This window comes from Oenanthe melanoleuca, chromosome 1A, assembly GCF_029582105.1.
Source record: "Oenanthe melanoleuca isolate GR-GAL-2019-014 chromosome 1A, OMel1.0, whole genome shotgun sequence".
Lineage (NCBI taxonomy): Eukaryota > Metazoa > Chordata > Aves > Passeriformes > Muscicapidae > Oenanthe > Oenanthe melanoleuca.
The window spans coordinates 2,554,458-2,568,174 of NC_079334.1; the positions used below are offsets into that span (position 1 = coordinate 2,554,458).

General features: G+C 48.1%; 2 protein-coding genes across 2 annotated transcripts in view; one reads left to right on the plus strand and one right to left on the minus strand.

Moving 5' to 3' along the window:
* MICAL3 (microtubule associated monooxygenase, calponin and LIM domain containing 3) overlaps positions 1-5,035 on the minus strand; it is a 168,421-nt gene extending 163,386 nt beyond the window's left edge. Inside the window, exon 1 of the mRNA XM_056508446.1 lies at positions 5,006-5,035. The gene's annotated coding sequence lies outside the window, so the exon portion shown is untranslated. The remainder of the gene's footprint in view (positions 1-5,005) is intronic.
* A 2,339-nt stretch (positions 5,036-7,374) lies between these two features.
* On the plus strand, positions 7,375-12,640 carry PEX26 (peroxisomal biogenesis factor 26). Its single transcript, XM_056481983.1, has 5 exons — positions 7,375-7,719; positions 8,241-8,381; positions 8,701-9,014; positions 9,671-9,817; positions 10,200-12,640. The coding sequence occupies exons 1-5, from the start codon at positions 7,529-7,531 to the stop codon at positions 10,301-10,303; spliced, it is 897 nt and encodes a 298-aa protein (XP_056337958.1). The 5' UTR covers positions 7,375-7,528; the 3' UTR covers positions 10,304-12,640.
* Positions 12,641-13,717: the final 1,077 nt, after the last annotated feature.

The following is a 13,717-nucleotide window of genomic DNA, read 5'->3' on the forward strand; positions in this document are numbered from 1 at the left end:
TACAAAGTGTTTTAATGCTTTCAGCCTAACTTTTGGTAATGATTTACAGAGCATGCTTCCTTGCTATGACTATTTAGAGTCAGCTCCTTTGGGGATTTAGGAAGCAGTGATTCTATCTCCTAAAATTATTCGACTATCTTTCTAGTATTGAATTTCTCCTTGTGAGCACACGTTTTGGAATGAGGCAGCCTTGAGATGGGAGCTCAGAGTATTGTTCCAGCAGCTCAGAGTGCATTGGAAATGTGAACTCCTGTGAACTGCTGCTTGGTCTGACACAGAAAGATGGATGTGGAGTCCTGACACGGACAAGTGTTCTTGAATACAAATTTGAGTTATTTAAGGTTTTGTTTCCAATCACCAGAGCTATCATCAGTCACTCTGTCCATCCACTCTCCCTTTCAAATTCACCATGACCTCCTCATGGCCTTATTTCACTTAACCTTGCTGTGTTTACAGTGACCTCCATCCTCATGACTTGGTTGTGCTGTGAGTGCCAGGCTGACACCAGCATGCAGCTCTCACTCACAAATACAATCCATGAGAAAATGTAAGAGCAGCTTACATTTCTATCCATCTGTCTATTCCTGAGAGCAAAAATTAAGTTCCCAATCCCACCCCATTTTCCATCCTTGAAGGTCTGGTCAGAGCTCATCCGTGAATCCCATTTCCCTTTGTTTGCTCTTGAGTGATTTTATTTTGTTGGTGTACACAGCTGCAGTGTACTCTTGATCCTTTGCTTTACCCTCATCCATTTCTTTTCATTTAGATGTATTGGAAAACTCCATAAATACAACTGAAATTACAAATCAAATAAGCCTTCTGTCAGGTAGGAAAGACAATGACATTATCCTCTCTGTTGCCCTGGCTTCATCTGCTGAAGGATGGTGAGACAGGAGAGCTACAGCCTAAAGTTTACTTTGATAAGCAAAAAAATATTATAAATACAACTTGTCCCAGCTACGGTGTAGTTCCAAAATATATTAATCACAGCTTAGTAGCTTTTCTGCCATGTTTCAAGCAAGTTCTTTCAGGCTGTCTGCACTGAGTCATTTTTTGGAAATAAACTTTTTGGATCTAACATTAAATGAGAAATTATTTCAGATTTGGTAATACAGACTGGGTTTTCAACTTCCTCTTTGAACAGGCATCTGGAACAAAAATGTGTCTAGAAAATTTTGGCCTGACTTGAGTCTGCCTGGGCTCAGACTGCTCCCAAAGCTGAAAACCTCACTGAGAGTCAAGGGCTGGATTCCTCATGGACTGCCCTTCCCCCAGTGCCAAGAAGTAACCACGTATGTCTAAGGCTACATAAACTCATTAGACATCTAATCCTACCTTTGTCTGCACCTGGTACTGCCAAGAAAGATGAGAAGGAGCAGCAAGTACAGGAGGTACAGAGTTAAAGAGAACAGATCATCAGGGAAACGAGGGCCAATACACTGCTTGAGAAAATAATCCTACACACAGTGTAAGCACACCTCCCAAACCAGCAAGACCCTGAAATAGCACACAGATCTTCTAGAGGAGAGGAGAAATCCAAAAGAAAGGTGCTGCACATTCATCAACTGCATAAAAAAAAAGAGCTTACATGCAGGTTGATAAAAAAAGCAATTATCAGTTAATTACTATATCAAGTTCATGAGCACAATAAACAGCAAGTAGGGGAGTTCTGCCCACTGCAGCCAGAGGGTCACACAGGGGGTGCTCTCCATGAAATACAAGACACAGAGGTTGCACCAGCACACAGCCACTTCCCAGGGGATTTCTCAAGGCTCAGGCACTGCCACCATACAATTCTGCAGCACTGCTGGCTTTGCTAAAGCAACCTCACATCATGGCTTTGGTGAGCACCACAAGACCTGGCCAGACAAGAGCCAGGACCAGCAGACTGAGATGGAAAAGAGTTTGTTAATTTCTGTAGTATATTCTGAAATTTCCAATTCAAGATGCAGAAGATGCATTGCCTGCTTGTATAGATAATTAACACAGATCACAGCAAATGTGGGACAGATGACTGACAGACACTGTGAAATGAAATACTGAGATGTCAGCAAGTTAGGTTAAAAAGGAGAAGAACCATTTTCTCAAATCACCTTGTTTGCCTTGTGGTACAAATAGTTGCAGGATTCACACTACCAAGCCTTTCTCCCAGTCATGAGAGCACAAGGCTTGCTATTGAAAAAAGAGGAAAGGTGGAGACCAGTGGATGAGAGTTGATTTTGGCAAGCTGGGCCTTGAGAAGAGGTATTAACTGTTAGAGGGGTTGTGACTCTAAAGCAATGAGCAAAGAGAGCTGTGCTAGGCAAACAGGGTGTAATTGACCCACAGTGATGACAGGCTTGGTATTTTCTCACAGATAATAACTAGCTGAAGAAAAGAAGATGCCTTGGGCCTCTAACCAAATTGGTCACCTTACAGCTATGAAATGCCCCACCCAGCACTAATTATGACTATTATAACAGTAACAATTAAATCAAAGTAACTGCTGCTGTTCTTTGACAGCTGCCTTGCCAAGGCGAGTATTTTGTTTGATTAGGAAGCAAAGAAAGGGACTTAATCAACTTAAAATTGCCCTTTGCTTTGGAAAGGTTTTGTTATTATCTGAGTAAAACTCAAGTTTTGACAAGTTGTGAACACAACCCTGTGTTTCCAGTTTCCCAATTTCCAGTGTTTACACCTCACGCAGTGTTTGTGCATCTGTGATGAAGGTTGAAACAGAGATTTGATCTTTTATTTTATGTGATACCCCCAAGTTGGACTGTGGCTGTGGCTGTCCCTGTAGTTGTCTTTTCTGCCTTGTACCATCCTCACCTGTTGTTTATATAGGTTTGGGTACAGCCAAAATCAGACACTATGCATTTAAATACACTGACTAGGAACATCAGCAGGTGGGCTCAAAAAATCAGGTGAGTCTCCTCCATCCAGTTCTATTTTTGACACAAAAAACCAGGTTTGATGCTGTGCCACAACGCTCAGGGAGATAAGGAAGCATCACCATGGGCCATCTGTTCAAAGCACAGCCAGAGAGTGTTCACCTTCACCCAGCCCCAGGCTCTGCAGACTGCCAGCAGCCAGGGAAACCCTGAATCTGGGCTAATTGAAGGGATCTGCAGCCAGCCAGCTTCATATTTAATGAGGATTTACTTCTGATGGAAATTACAAGTGAATTACAGATTGCAGCACGTCATGGTCTCGCCAGAGTCAAACAAAAGCGTGTGGTGGTAAGAACAAAGTGCTGCAGGCTGGGACCTGAGGTCTCCATGGACCTCATTGCTTTGCTAAACCACTGCTGGCAAACAATGAGGTGCTGCAGAGCCCCACATCTTTCCTAGAGGCTATGATCTCCTCAGGTGTGTTTGTAATGCTGTTACAATTTCCAGCTCTTCTGTTTGTCCTTACACCAGCGTGGGAGGGTTTCTTTCTCTTCAAATCAAATCACAGGGCCTCACCATTTCTAGCTCAAAGTCTCCCTAATGCTGCTAATCTCCTATTAACAGCCTACTGACACAGAAGAGACAACAGAAAAAGACTGATTGCCAGTCCTCTGGCCCTGTGACCGTGTGCTGGTCAGATCTGGATTAACACTTGAGGAGATTTACCTCAGGAGGCCTTGTCACAGGTGCCTGTGACTCTAAACTCTCCTCAGACTGCCTGGCAGGAGAGGGAGGAGGGGAGCCAGTAAATCCACAGGTGATGAACACACAAACAAGTGCTGAAACTCATTTTTCTTCTCCTATACAAAATCAGGATGACTGCAAGGAAAAAAACCTCCTTGACTTCATATAAAAGGCAAATGAGATGGGCATGGACATCCCATCCAGGACACCAAAACCACCTCCTGTCACTGACAGCAAGTCCATTTAACTCCAGCTTTTCTGGTTACTAGAAATTGTTATCCAGGAGCACACTGCTTTTCTCCAGTGCTTGTGCAGTAGGAAAAATCGCCCTGTTGGTTCAAGTACGAGAGGGACCCTTCCAGCTTTATGACAACTTAAGCTGCTCCCATTCAAGGAAAGATGGAAAAACAGCATCACTCTTATTTGGCAACAAGTATCCATGTGACAGTCCGGTTCAGCAGCCCGAGCAGCCTCAGGCTCCCCTCCCGGGCTGCACCTCCTACATTTGCAGCGCTGGCTGAGCTGCTCCATGACCCTACATAGCAGGAGGAGGGTGCTGGGATGACCAGCTGCACTTGACGTCAGCCAGCAGCAGTGTGAGCATCCACACACAGCGTCCGAGCTGCAGCAGGACTCTGCCTGCCTGCCAGGGGCAGAAACAGAGGCAGGAGCTGGGGCTGCCTCCGGCCAGCTCAGCTGCCAAGGCTCCACGTGTGCCCGACAATGGAGCTCGAGCATCTCTCATCTCCACCGAGATGATTCTGTTTCAGGATGATTTCACTGTGCTTGCTAACAAATTGCTGGTAAAATAGGTAATTGTTCCTGGCCTGAAGTTAAGCAATCCTATTACAGAGTGTTATTTGCAGGTCAGAGAGCTGCAAGAGGGTTTGGCCTTCAAGGTACCACACTGTCCCCTCTAGGAAGAGGGATGAACTACAAAAACATTCTACCATGCCTAACAGAGAAATTAATTTAACCTGTAATTACTGTTACTAGAAGGCTGCTTGTCCACCTTGGCTTCTTACACAGCCACACACAGCAACTCCTACAGAGCTGCTTTCCAGAGCATCTCCTACCTCCCACTGACCCTTCCCAGCCTCGAACATAACTGCATCAGTGTTGCAGCTCTCTTTCCTTTCCATAGGTCTTTGTTCATCGGGCGCATCTGCAGGGAAGCAGGTTCTGACTCACTCCGTAGCACAGCTGCTCTGCTGCTCACTCCCCCACCCAAAACAACAGCCCGATTCCAAAAGCTGCCTCTACGACCACGACACCCCTGCAAGCATCACCAGAGCAGTGCTGTGTTGCCCTTCCAAGGGGTAGAACATTACTGGCTGCCCCCCATGAAAGAAATCCTCGAACAGCATCTTTGCAGAACGCACACTCACCTTGGTTTTGTGCTGTCTCGCTCCTTTTCTGAGTCTCAGTGAGGAGCATCTAGCCAGTGTGAGTCTTTTTCGAACTTGATTCCTTATCCATATTTGGGAATTTGTGCTGGGCACTGGCTGGTACGAGGCACGTTCTTCCCACAGTGCACTTTGGGACTTGTAGTTCCCAAAAAGGAATGTTGTTTTCTGAATTGCAAGCACCGAGCAACAGAACAAGTCTGAAATGCCTTTACCTCTGCCTTTGCTTGCTGCTGGGCCCTTCCTTTCACATGTTTCTGTGCAGTGGTTTCACCTCAGCGAGCCTGAATCCTTCAGGAACCTCTTCCACAGTTAAGGGCGGTGTGCCAACCTCTTGGATGCACTGCTGTGTAAAAGCTGCTGTTGCAGAGTGCTTCTGCTGCTCCGAGAGGGGCAGGTACATGGCCCTGCCTCCCGGAAACACCTACCTAGAAAAAGAGAGCTCTGATCAAGTTTTTAATCATATTTGCCTCGCTGAAATGACACAGAGCATCCCCTTGAAAATATGTGTTTCACTCTTTAGTATGTTGTGTGTTAGCCTATTTGATTTTTAATTGAATAATTATAGTAGGGGCATAGATAAATGTGTCAGTTGTTTAACAAGATTACAAGATAAATAAATCCTGTATCTCCTGTAGAGATCCATTTCTGAGGAGCGTTTGCAATGACTGCCGTAATTACCCCGTATCCAAGACACCCTGTTGTTTTCAAATAGCACCCGCAGGAGAACGCGAATCGCTGCCTGCCGGGTGCTGCTGGAGACGCTGTCATTACCCCCGAGCTGCATTAACAGCGTAATGTGCTGAAAACTGCGGGCACGGGGTGCCTGGGGAGGGTGCCCGGAGGAAGGACGGGAGAGGAGAGCTCCGAACGGAGAGCTCCGAGCGGAGAGCTCCGAACGGAGAGCTCCGAGCGGAGAGCATCGAGGGGAGAGCTCCGAACGGAGAGCACCGAGCGGAGAGCTCAGAGCGGAGAGCACCGAGCGGAGAGCACCGAGCGGAGAGCTCCGAGCTGGGAGCTCCGAACGGAGAGCATCGAGCGGAGAGCTCCGAGCGGAGAGCTCCGAACTGAGAGCATCGAGGGGAGAGCTCCGAGCGGAGAGCTCCGAACGGAGAGCTCAGAGCGGAGAGCACCGAGCGGAGAGCTCCGAACGGAGAGCTCCGAGCGGAGAGCTCCGAACGGAGAGCTCAGAGCGGAGAGCACCGAGCGGAGAGCTCCGAGCGGAGAGTACCGAGCGGAGAGTACCGAGCGGAGAGCTCCGAACGGAGAGCTCCGAGCGGAGAGCACCGAACTGAGAGCATCGAGGGGAGAGCTCCGAACGGAGAGCATCGAGCGGAGAGCACCGAGCGGAGAGCTCCGAACGGAGAGCTCCGAGCGGAGAGCACCGAGCATCCCTCACCCGGGCGATGCTGCGGAGCGGCGGGGAGCTCCCCCCCGTTAGCACCGAACCGAACCGCTTCTGCCTGCTCCGGGCCGGGCTCGGGAGGGCTGGGACACTGTGGGGCTGAGCTGGGACACTGCCGGGGCTGGGCTGGGACACTGTGGGGCTGGGCTGGGACACTGTGGGGCTGAGCTGGGACACTGCCGGGGCTGAGCTGGGACACTGCCGGGGCTGGGCTGGGACACTGCCGGGGCTGGGCTGGGACACTGCCGGGGCTGGGCTGGGACACTGCCGGGGCTGGGCTGGGACACTGTGGGGCTGAGCTGGGACACTGCCGGGGCTGGGCTGGGACACTGCCGGGGCTGGGCTGACTCCCGGTGGCCGCGGGGAGAACAGCCGAGGGGCAGCGCCGGCTCGGCCCCTTCCCTCGGCAGAGGAGGAAGATGAAGGAAGCGGGTTTTGGTACGGACTGGCACAGATCTCGGTCCCCCTCGAGACCCCGCAGAGTCACAGCAGAGATCAGGCTGGAAGGGACCGCAGTGTCATCTAGTGCCACCTCCCTGCTCAGTCAGGGTCACTGCAGAGCAGGGTTGCATCCAGGCGATTCTGGAATATCTCCATAGAGGGACATTCCGCACCTTCTCTGGGAAATCTGCTCCAGGGCATTGTCACCGCACAGGAAAAAAGTTCTTCCCCCTGCCCTGGTGCGTCAGTTTCTGCGCGTTGCCTCTTACCCTATTGCTTGGTACCACAGAGCAGAGCCTGCCTGTATCTCAGCACCTCCTTTAGGTATTCATGCACATTAAGGAGGCTCCCTCTCTTCCCAAGGCTGCACAGACCCGGCTCCCTCAGCCTTTCCTCGTCAGGGCCGCTCCAGCCCCGAGCCCCGCGCTGTCCCGGCCCGCCCTCAGCGGTGACTACAGGTCCCGGCGGCCCGCGGGCCCGGGGGCGCTCACCGGGGCGGCCCTTCCGCCGCTCCCGGCGGCTTTCCGGCGCCTGCCCGAGCGCAGCGGAGCCGGGCCCCGGCGGGGGCGGGGGCGGTGGCGGCGCTGGAGCCGCAGCCGGAGGCGGAGGAGGCCGAGGCGGAGCCGTGCGGGGCCGGGGAGAGCCCTCCCGGCGCGGCCATGAGGGCCGAGCCGCCCGCCTGGGCCCCGGCGGCCGCGCTGCTGGAGGAGGCGGCGGATCTGCTGGTGCTGCACCGCGACTTCGCCGCCGCCCTGGAGCGCTGCGAGGCGGGCTGCGACAGCCTGGGCCCCGGGCCTGGCTCCGAACCCGGCCCAGGCCCCGAACCCGAACCCGAACCCGGCCCCGAGAGGTGCGAGCGCCGGCGGCGGGCGGAGGGGACGCGGTGAAAGCGCTCGCTGCCCCGTGCCGCAGCAGCGCCAGGCTGGCTTCGAGCTTCAGGCCATGCCTGCCCCGCTCTGCGGTGGAAAAACAGCATAATAATTATTTGGCAACAAATATCCGTGAGGCAGTTCGGTTCAGCAGCCCTAGCAGTTCAGGCACCCCTCCTGGACTGCGCCTCCTACATTGACTGTGCTGCTCCATGACCCTACATAGCTGTAGGGTCTTATCCTTTATTTTATCCTGTCAATATTAACGTGTTTTATCTCTGCGCGTTTGAGGGAAATGGGGTGTGCCTTCCCTTCGTTCTCTCAGATACAGTCACAGTGCATATCCTCGGGGGTCGAATTTGCCTTCTTGCAGGGGACAAATAGAGGGGAAGCAGCTGCCAGAGACCTGTGGAGTACCTGGGCTGCACTGAAGCTCGCTGGAAAGGATCCAAGGAGAGATGTGGTTGTAGGAAGTACTTATTTAGGTGTCTGTTCTTACCAGTTTTGCAGAAGTGAAATGCTCCCTTTGTGTTGTGGGGATTCAGGCATTGGCCGAGATGAACCGGTGGAGAGAAGTTCTGTCTTGGGTCCTACAGTATTACCATGAACCTGAACATCTGCCTCCAAAAGTTCTAGAGCTGTGGTGAGTTTCTGTCTGTTGCTGTCAGATATACACACAGGGCTTGCATTAGGTTTAACAGCAGGCCAGGCTTGGGTATTATGTGATATTTTTGCTTTGCCTGGTGTAAGTGAGATCTGGTACAGGCATGTTATGTGTGCTGGAGCATGCCTGCAAGATTGCTTTGTGGTGATCAAGTCTAAAAGGGGTGATGCACCTGCTGTCTGCCTCAGAATTCGCTCTGTTTTGATGTAGACCCTGACTCATACCTTGACCTAGCTGCCAGGGATCTCAGCTTCGACAAAGACCTGTGGTTTTCTCACATTTCTCCCTTGCATTTCAGCATCCTGCTGTACAGCAGAGTGGGGGAGCCGCAGGTGATGCTGGAGGTGGGCAGCAGCTGGCTGAGAGCCCAGTCCAACCAGAGGCTGCCTGAGCTGGGGCCGCTGCTGGAGCTGTACCTGGCGCAGGTGCTGCTGCCGCTGGGGCGCTCGGAGGGCGCGGAGCAGCTGGTGCGGGGCTGCCCCTCTCTCGACAGCCAGCGGCAGCTGCAGCTGCTCGGCACCGTCCTGGAGAGCCGCTCCCGCTGGGCTCGGCGCCAAGACACACCTCCCGCTGCTGAGGAGCAGCAGGACCCAGCTGCAGAATCTCTTCTGGGTGGGCTTTCCCTCTCTTCTTTGTGCTCGTGTTTTGCAGCTTGGTTTCGAGTTGGTCCCTCACTGGCAAAGGGTAGCAGGTATTAGCTGTGTGTTAAGGATAAACAGGCCATGAGAAAGGCCTGTTGTGTATCACAGCAGGAAATGAAAAACTTGGTCATACCTTTGCACCTCTGCCAACATCAAGAAATGAAAATTAATGTCCAGGATCAAAAGCACTCTAGGGGTTTTGGAGGGGTTTTTTTAAGGTAAAAAAGGAAAACTAAGACTACCTGGCAATCCTTTAAGGGCATGTTTTGTTGGCTCTGTGTACAGTTTGCTTCATTTCCATTTACAGTTGCAAAGTAGAACAATGCCTGTCTAGCATTTAAAGTACTGATTCTTCTCCAGAACTGTAAATCATTTGATTTCTCCCAGGACAGAAGCTGGCACTACTGTGGTGTAAGATCATACTGTAGTAAAGTAGATGCCTAAAAATGAAGTATAATGAATTGTATTACAAAATTGTACTGTTTCTCTGTTCCATGTTATTTAAAAACCCAACCCAACCCAACTCTCATGCAGACAGACTTCCAGTATCTTAGTTTCTTTTTGTCTGTATCTGTGTGATTGCTTTTTAAACTTTGCCCTAACAGCCTTTCTGTTCTTGTTTTCCAGGAGTGCTGTCCCAAAAGCTCCTGACCATGTTGACATTGCTGCGTAGAGCACTGAGGTCCATGTCAAACCACTTCTATTTACTTCCTTACAAGAAGATGCTCTTGGCTACTTTTTTGCTGTACCTGGTGGTGGTGAGATTAGACCCAGGTATAGGATTAAGATTTCCAATTTTTCAAATTCTATTATGGTTATGGAGAAGAAATGAGTTGCTTTTAATAAACTAGGTCTGTGTAAATGTCTCATAGAGACACAAAATCTGGGTGACTAGGAACTTAGTGTGTCTGATGTTTCCAGTTACAGTCCATGGAGAAAGGTGAAGCTCCACAAATGCTGGTTTTTTTATAAATTCTTTCCAGCAGACAAGGAACAGACTCTGAGGCAGAGCTGTCCTAGTCTCAGCCTTTTCCTCAGCAAAGGAAGGAAGAGAACTAGGTTTTTATTAGCTCTGGTAGGGGGTAGTTATTTCTTAATATGTTTAGTGGATGTTAATTTTACCTGTTAAGTTTTACCTTTTTGTTCTGCTTTGCAGCTTCTCCCACATCACTGCCATTCATTTACAAACTGGTCCAGCTCTTCAGACAGGCTTGGGCAGCTGTGCTTTCTCCAATCCACAGGCCTCCAATTCGAGACTAAGTGTCTTCCTCCACTGAAAGTCACCTTGTTTTGGGGATCTTACCAGAAAATGATGACCACCTGTGGACTCCTGGAATTTCTTCAGACAGGGAATGAATTTGGAAGCCACAGCAAGTATTCCTGACATTTTGCTTACTAGAGTAAAGCCACTCCTTCCATATCTGCAACTGAATAAGAATCCTCCTTTTCAAACAGTTTGCTTTGGATGTGTCTCTGGAGTGAGAGTTGTGTAGCCATTTATGAAAAATGGAAGAAGTTCTCATCCTTGCAAATGCTGAGCAGTTCTCTGAACAAGTGCAATAGTGTTCCTGGAGCCATGACTGTAAAAGGCAACAGAGTACCAGTGGTTAGGGAATATTCTGTTTTGCCTGAAGACATCTGAAAAGCCCAGTTCCTGCAGCATGGGACTTAGGACAAGTGCATGGAAGAAAAACACCAGAGAAAGTAAAGCCTATTGCATTTTGAAAGCCATGATTTCTCTTGTGACTTTTGCCTCTTTGGACAGGCACACTGGATTTTAATCATATTTAAGCCAGAAAGATGAGGTGGGTGGGCCACAAAGACATTTCTGCTGTATCTACTCTTCTTAAATGCAAATTACAGCACTTAGTGCTTGCCTGATGTATAGCCATTCTTAGAAGCACTTGGTGGTGGTAGTGGTAAGGAAATAGACTTATTTTTTAAAATTATATTCTATGTTTTTGTCTTAAGTTGAACAACTGAAGTGGTTGCTTTGTTTTACTCTTTCCCTACCTCTTGCTTTGTTTGTGTAGATGTCAAAAAGTCTCTCTGTATATCTAGAATTGCTCCCCAAGTCCCCAGTATCCAAAGTCCTGGGTTAGGTGGGAGTCCTTTAGCAATGCTCTGTCATTCAGAACAAAAGTTTATTTTTCATAGAAAGAGATACTTCTTTGACATCACAAGACCTCCCCCAGATCAGTGGTAAGAAAATTGTACATACTCAGATTTGTCACCAGACCAACCCCATTTCTGACCACTTGAGACAGAAATTGGAGGTTTGAGGTAGAACATTAATTTCTCTTCCATCCATTCATCCATCTCTCATCAATTGAGAAAGGGTAAATTCCAAGGAGGGAGCATTGATCTAACAAAGCACTGCTTTCAAACTGCTGTGTGCTGGAGGGGACAAGTTAAAGGTGAGAGGCCACAGACAAATTTGCCTCTGTCATCATCCTCAGCAGCTGTGCCAAAAGGGTGTGAACTCACTGATGGCAGCCCAAACTACAAAAAGTTGTCAGAGCAGCCTTTTTGGTGGGACCACACCAAAAGAGAGAAGTAGCCAGTGCAGATGCCAGTGTGGTGTCTCACAGCAGTGCCCTTTGTCTCTAGCAATAGCCATACTCCAAGGTAGTAGCTTTTCCTGTTTTCTTCACACCCCTGGGCCTGTTGGTACCCTCAGACTGTGTCACCTGCTGCTTTGCTGCCTGCTGGGGCACTTTGCAAACAATCTAACCTTCACTACTAAAAGTAGTTGTCTGTTTCATCTTAAATTACCCCAAGAAGAGCTACACTCCAGCATTATTGTCACACAAACTCAGGCAGGTTATTCATGAGTGCAGTAATGACCTTGCCTAGTTGTCTCAAGAGTTTTTAAAGCTCAAACCAATCCCATATCCCTCCCCAAAGTTTTTGTCTCTGCCAGGACTCTACACCAGGTTAAGTAGCACTTAGTGCTTCTCCATATAAAAGAGTAATTTCTTATATACTCTGCACACGCAGAGAGCAGCCTTTGATGTTGCTGAATGGTTCCTGTAACCCAAGTGTAAGTGGAATTACAGCACTGAAACCAACACCTGATGTGAAATCAGGTAGAATGAAACACAGAAGCTCTGTCTGGAGCTGAGCTCTTCCAAAAAATGACCAGGATGAGTCTTCTGCCCCCTGCATTGCAAGGCCTCAGGTTAAATCTTTTGTAAGCCAGTTAAGGAAATGGCAAACTTCACTCTGAAGTCAGTTCAAATTCTTATCAAAGGTAATGAAGGTAATGAACACTTTTTGCTGTAGTCTCCTGGCATCATTTTTAGCTGGATGGCAGAGATGCTGTTTTGGAGGATGGTTGGGACCAGTGGTTTCAGCAGGCCATACATAGTTTTTGGAATGCTGTTAAGTGTCATTTACCAGGACTTTTAACATTCAACTTTATTTTAAGTGTATGTTGGGAACCTTGACTTTATTGGAGCACAACTGATTTAGAATTTATATTGTTTTTAATTCATCATGAGGGAGCAAGAAGGTATAAACAAGCTATCAGGGTTTTTTGCAATTAATACTAAAACTGTAGTATCTAATTTTTATAATAAAGTGACTACTGATTTACCTCTTTGTAGAGTTGCTTATTTGTGCTGTGACTGAGTATATATAAAAAAAAAAAAAGGTGTTTATTGTATTGATACACTCACTAGAAAGTATATCAGAGTTTTCCAGAATTGTTTCACATTGTTTCATAGTTTCAGCAGATTTGAATTAAGTAGAGGATGTCTTCTGTATGAATCTGATGAGAACTAATCCACTGATGCTGTTGGTAGGGTGTAAGTCTACATTTTGGGATGGCCAAGACCAATACTACCCAGAATAAAGTACCTGATATTCATCATTATTAGATGAGTGTATCTTTAAATTAGAACTAACTACAGTACTGACCTTACTGTACTAGGAGAGAAAACTCTACAAATAAGAAGTAAAAATATGTAACAGAGTTCTCTGTTTCAGGAGTAATGCCTGAAAACCAGTATTTTATCAATGTAGCAGTGTTACACAAGTACTTAATTACTAGTCTTGGGAAGTTCAGAAATCCTGAAAAGAGATGCTGCTGGTTCTCCCAGCAGGTGGCAATAGACTGACAGAAAACAGTTAGACAGGGAACACACGGAAAGTGTTTAAATCCTCATTCACTTTCTGAGGAAGGTATTATGTGTGGGAAATGAAAAGGCTTGTGTCCCAAATTAAAGGAGGATTTTGTGTGATCACCTCAGGACTTAATAAGAGTGCACTGCTTTGTAAAATGGCACAGCAATGGTCTAAAATAACCCCATAAATAATAAATAAGCTCATGATTCTGATGCTGTTGTAAGTAACCAACCTATTAACTTACCTCCCATCAGGGAGGGAGTGATGTACATCCAGTAGAGGATAGAAAGCATTTAACTGTCCTTCATTTGCCTCTTGATGTATTTCAATCTCCAGCATATTTGCCCAGCATATTGAGTTGGGGGAAGAAGGAGAAAGGGGAAGACATTCAGAGTGATGATGTTTGTCTTTCTGAGCCAGTGATGGAGCCCTGCTGTCCTGGTTGTGTTTGAACACCATGGGAATTGTGAATCCACTCCTTGGTTTGCTCTGCTTGTGTGCACAACTTCTGCTTTGTGTGTTAAACTGTGCCTCAATAGGTTCTCT

Excerpts from the sequence above, each read along its gene's own strand:
- PEX26 (XM_056481983.1), top strand. The coding sequence starts at position 7,529 with ATGAGGGCCGAGCCGCCCGCCTGGGCCCCGGCGGCCGCGCTGCTGGAG. Across the intron at positions 8,382-8,700 it reads CCAAAAGTTCTAGAGCTGTG|CATCCTGCTGTACAGCAGAG; the intron begins GTGAGTTTCTGT and ends CTTGCATTTCAG. Across the intron at positions 9,015-9,670 it reads AGCTGCAGAATCTCTTCTGG|GAGTGCTGTCCCAAAAGCTC; the intron begins GTGGGCTTTCCC and ends CTTGTTTTCCAG.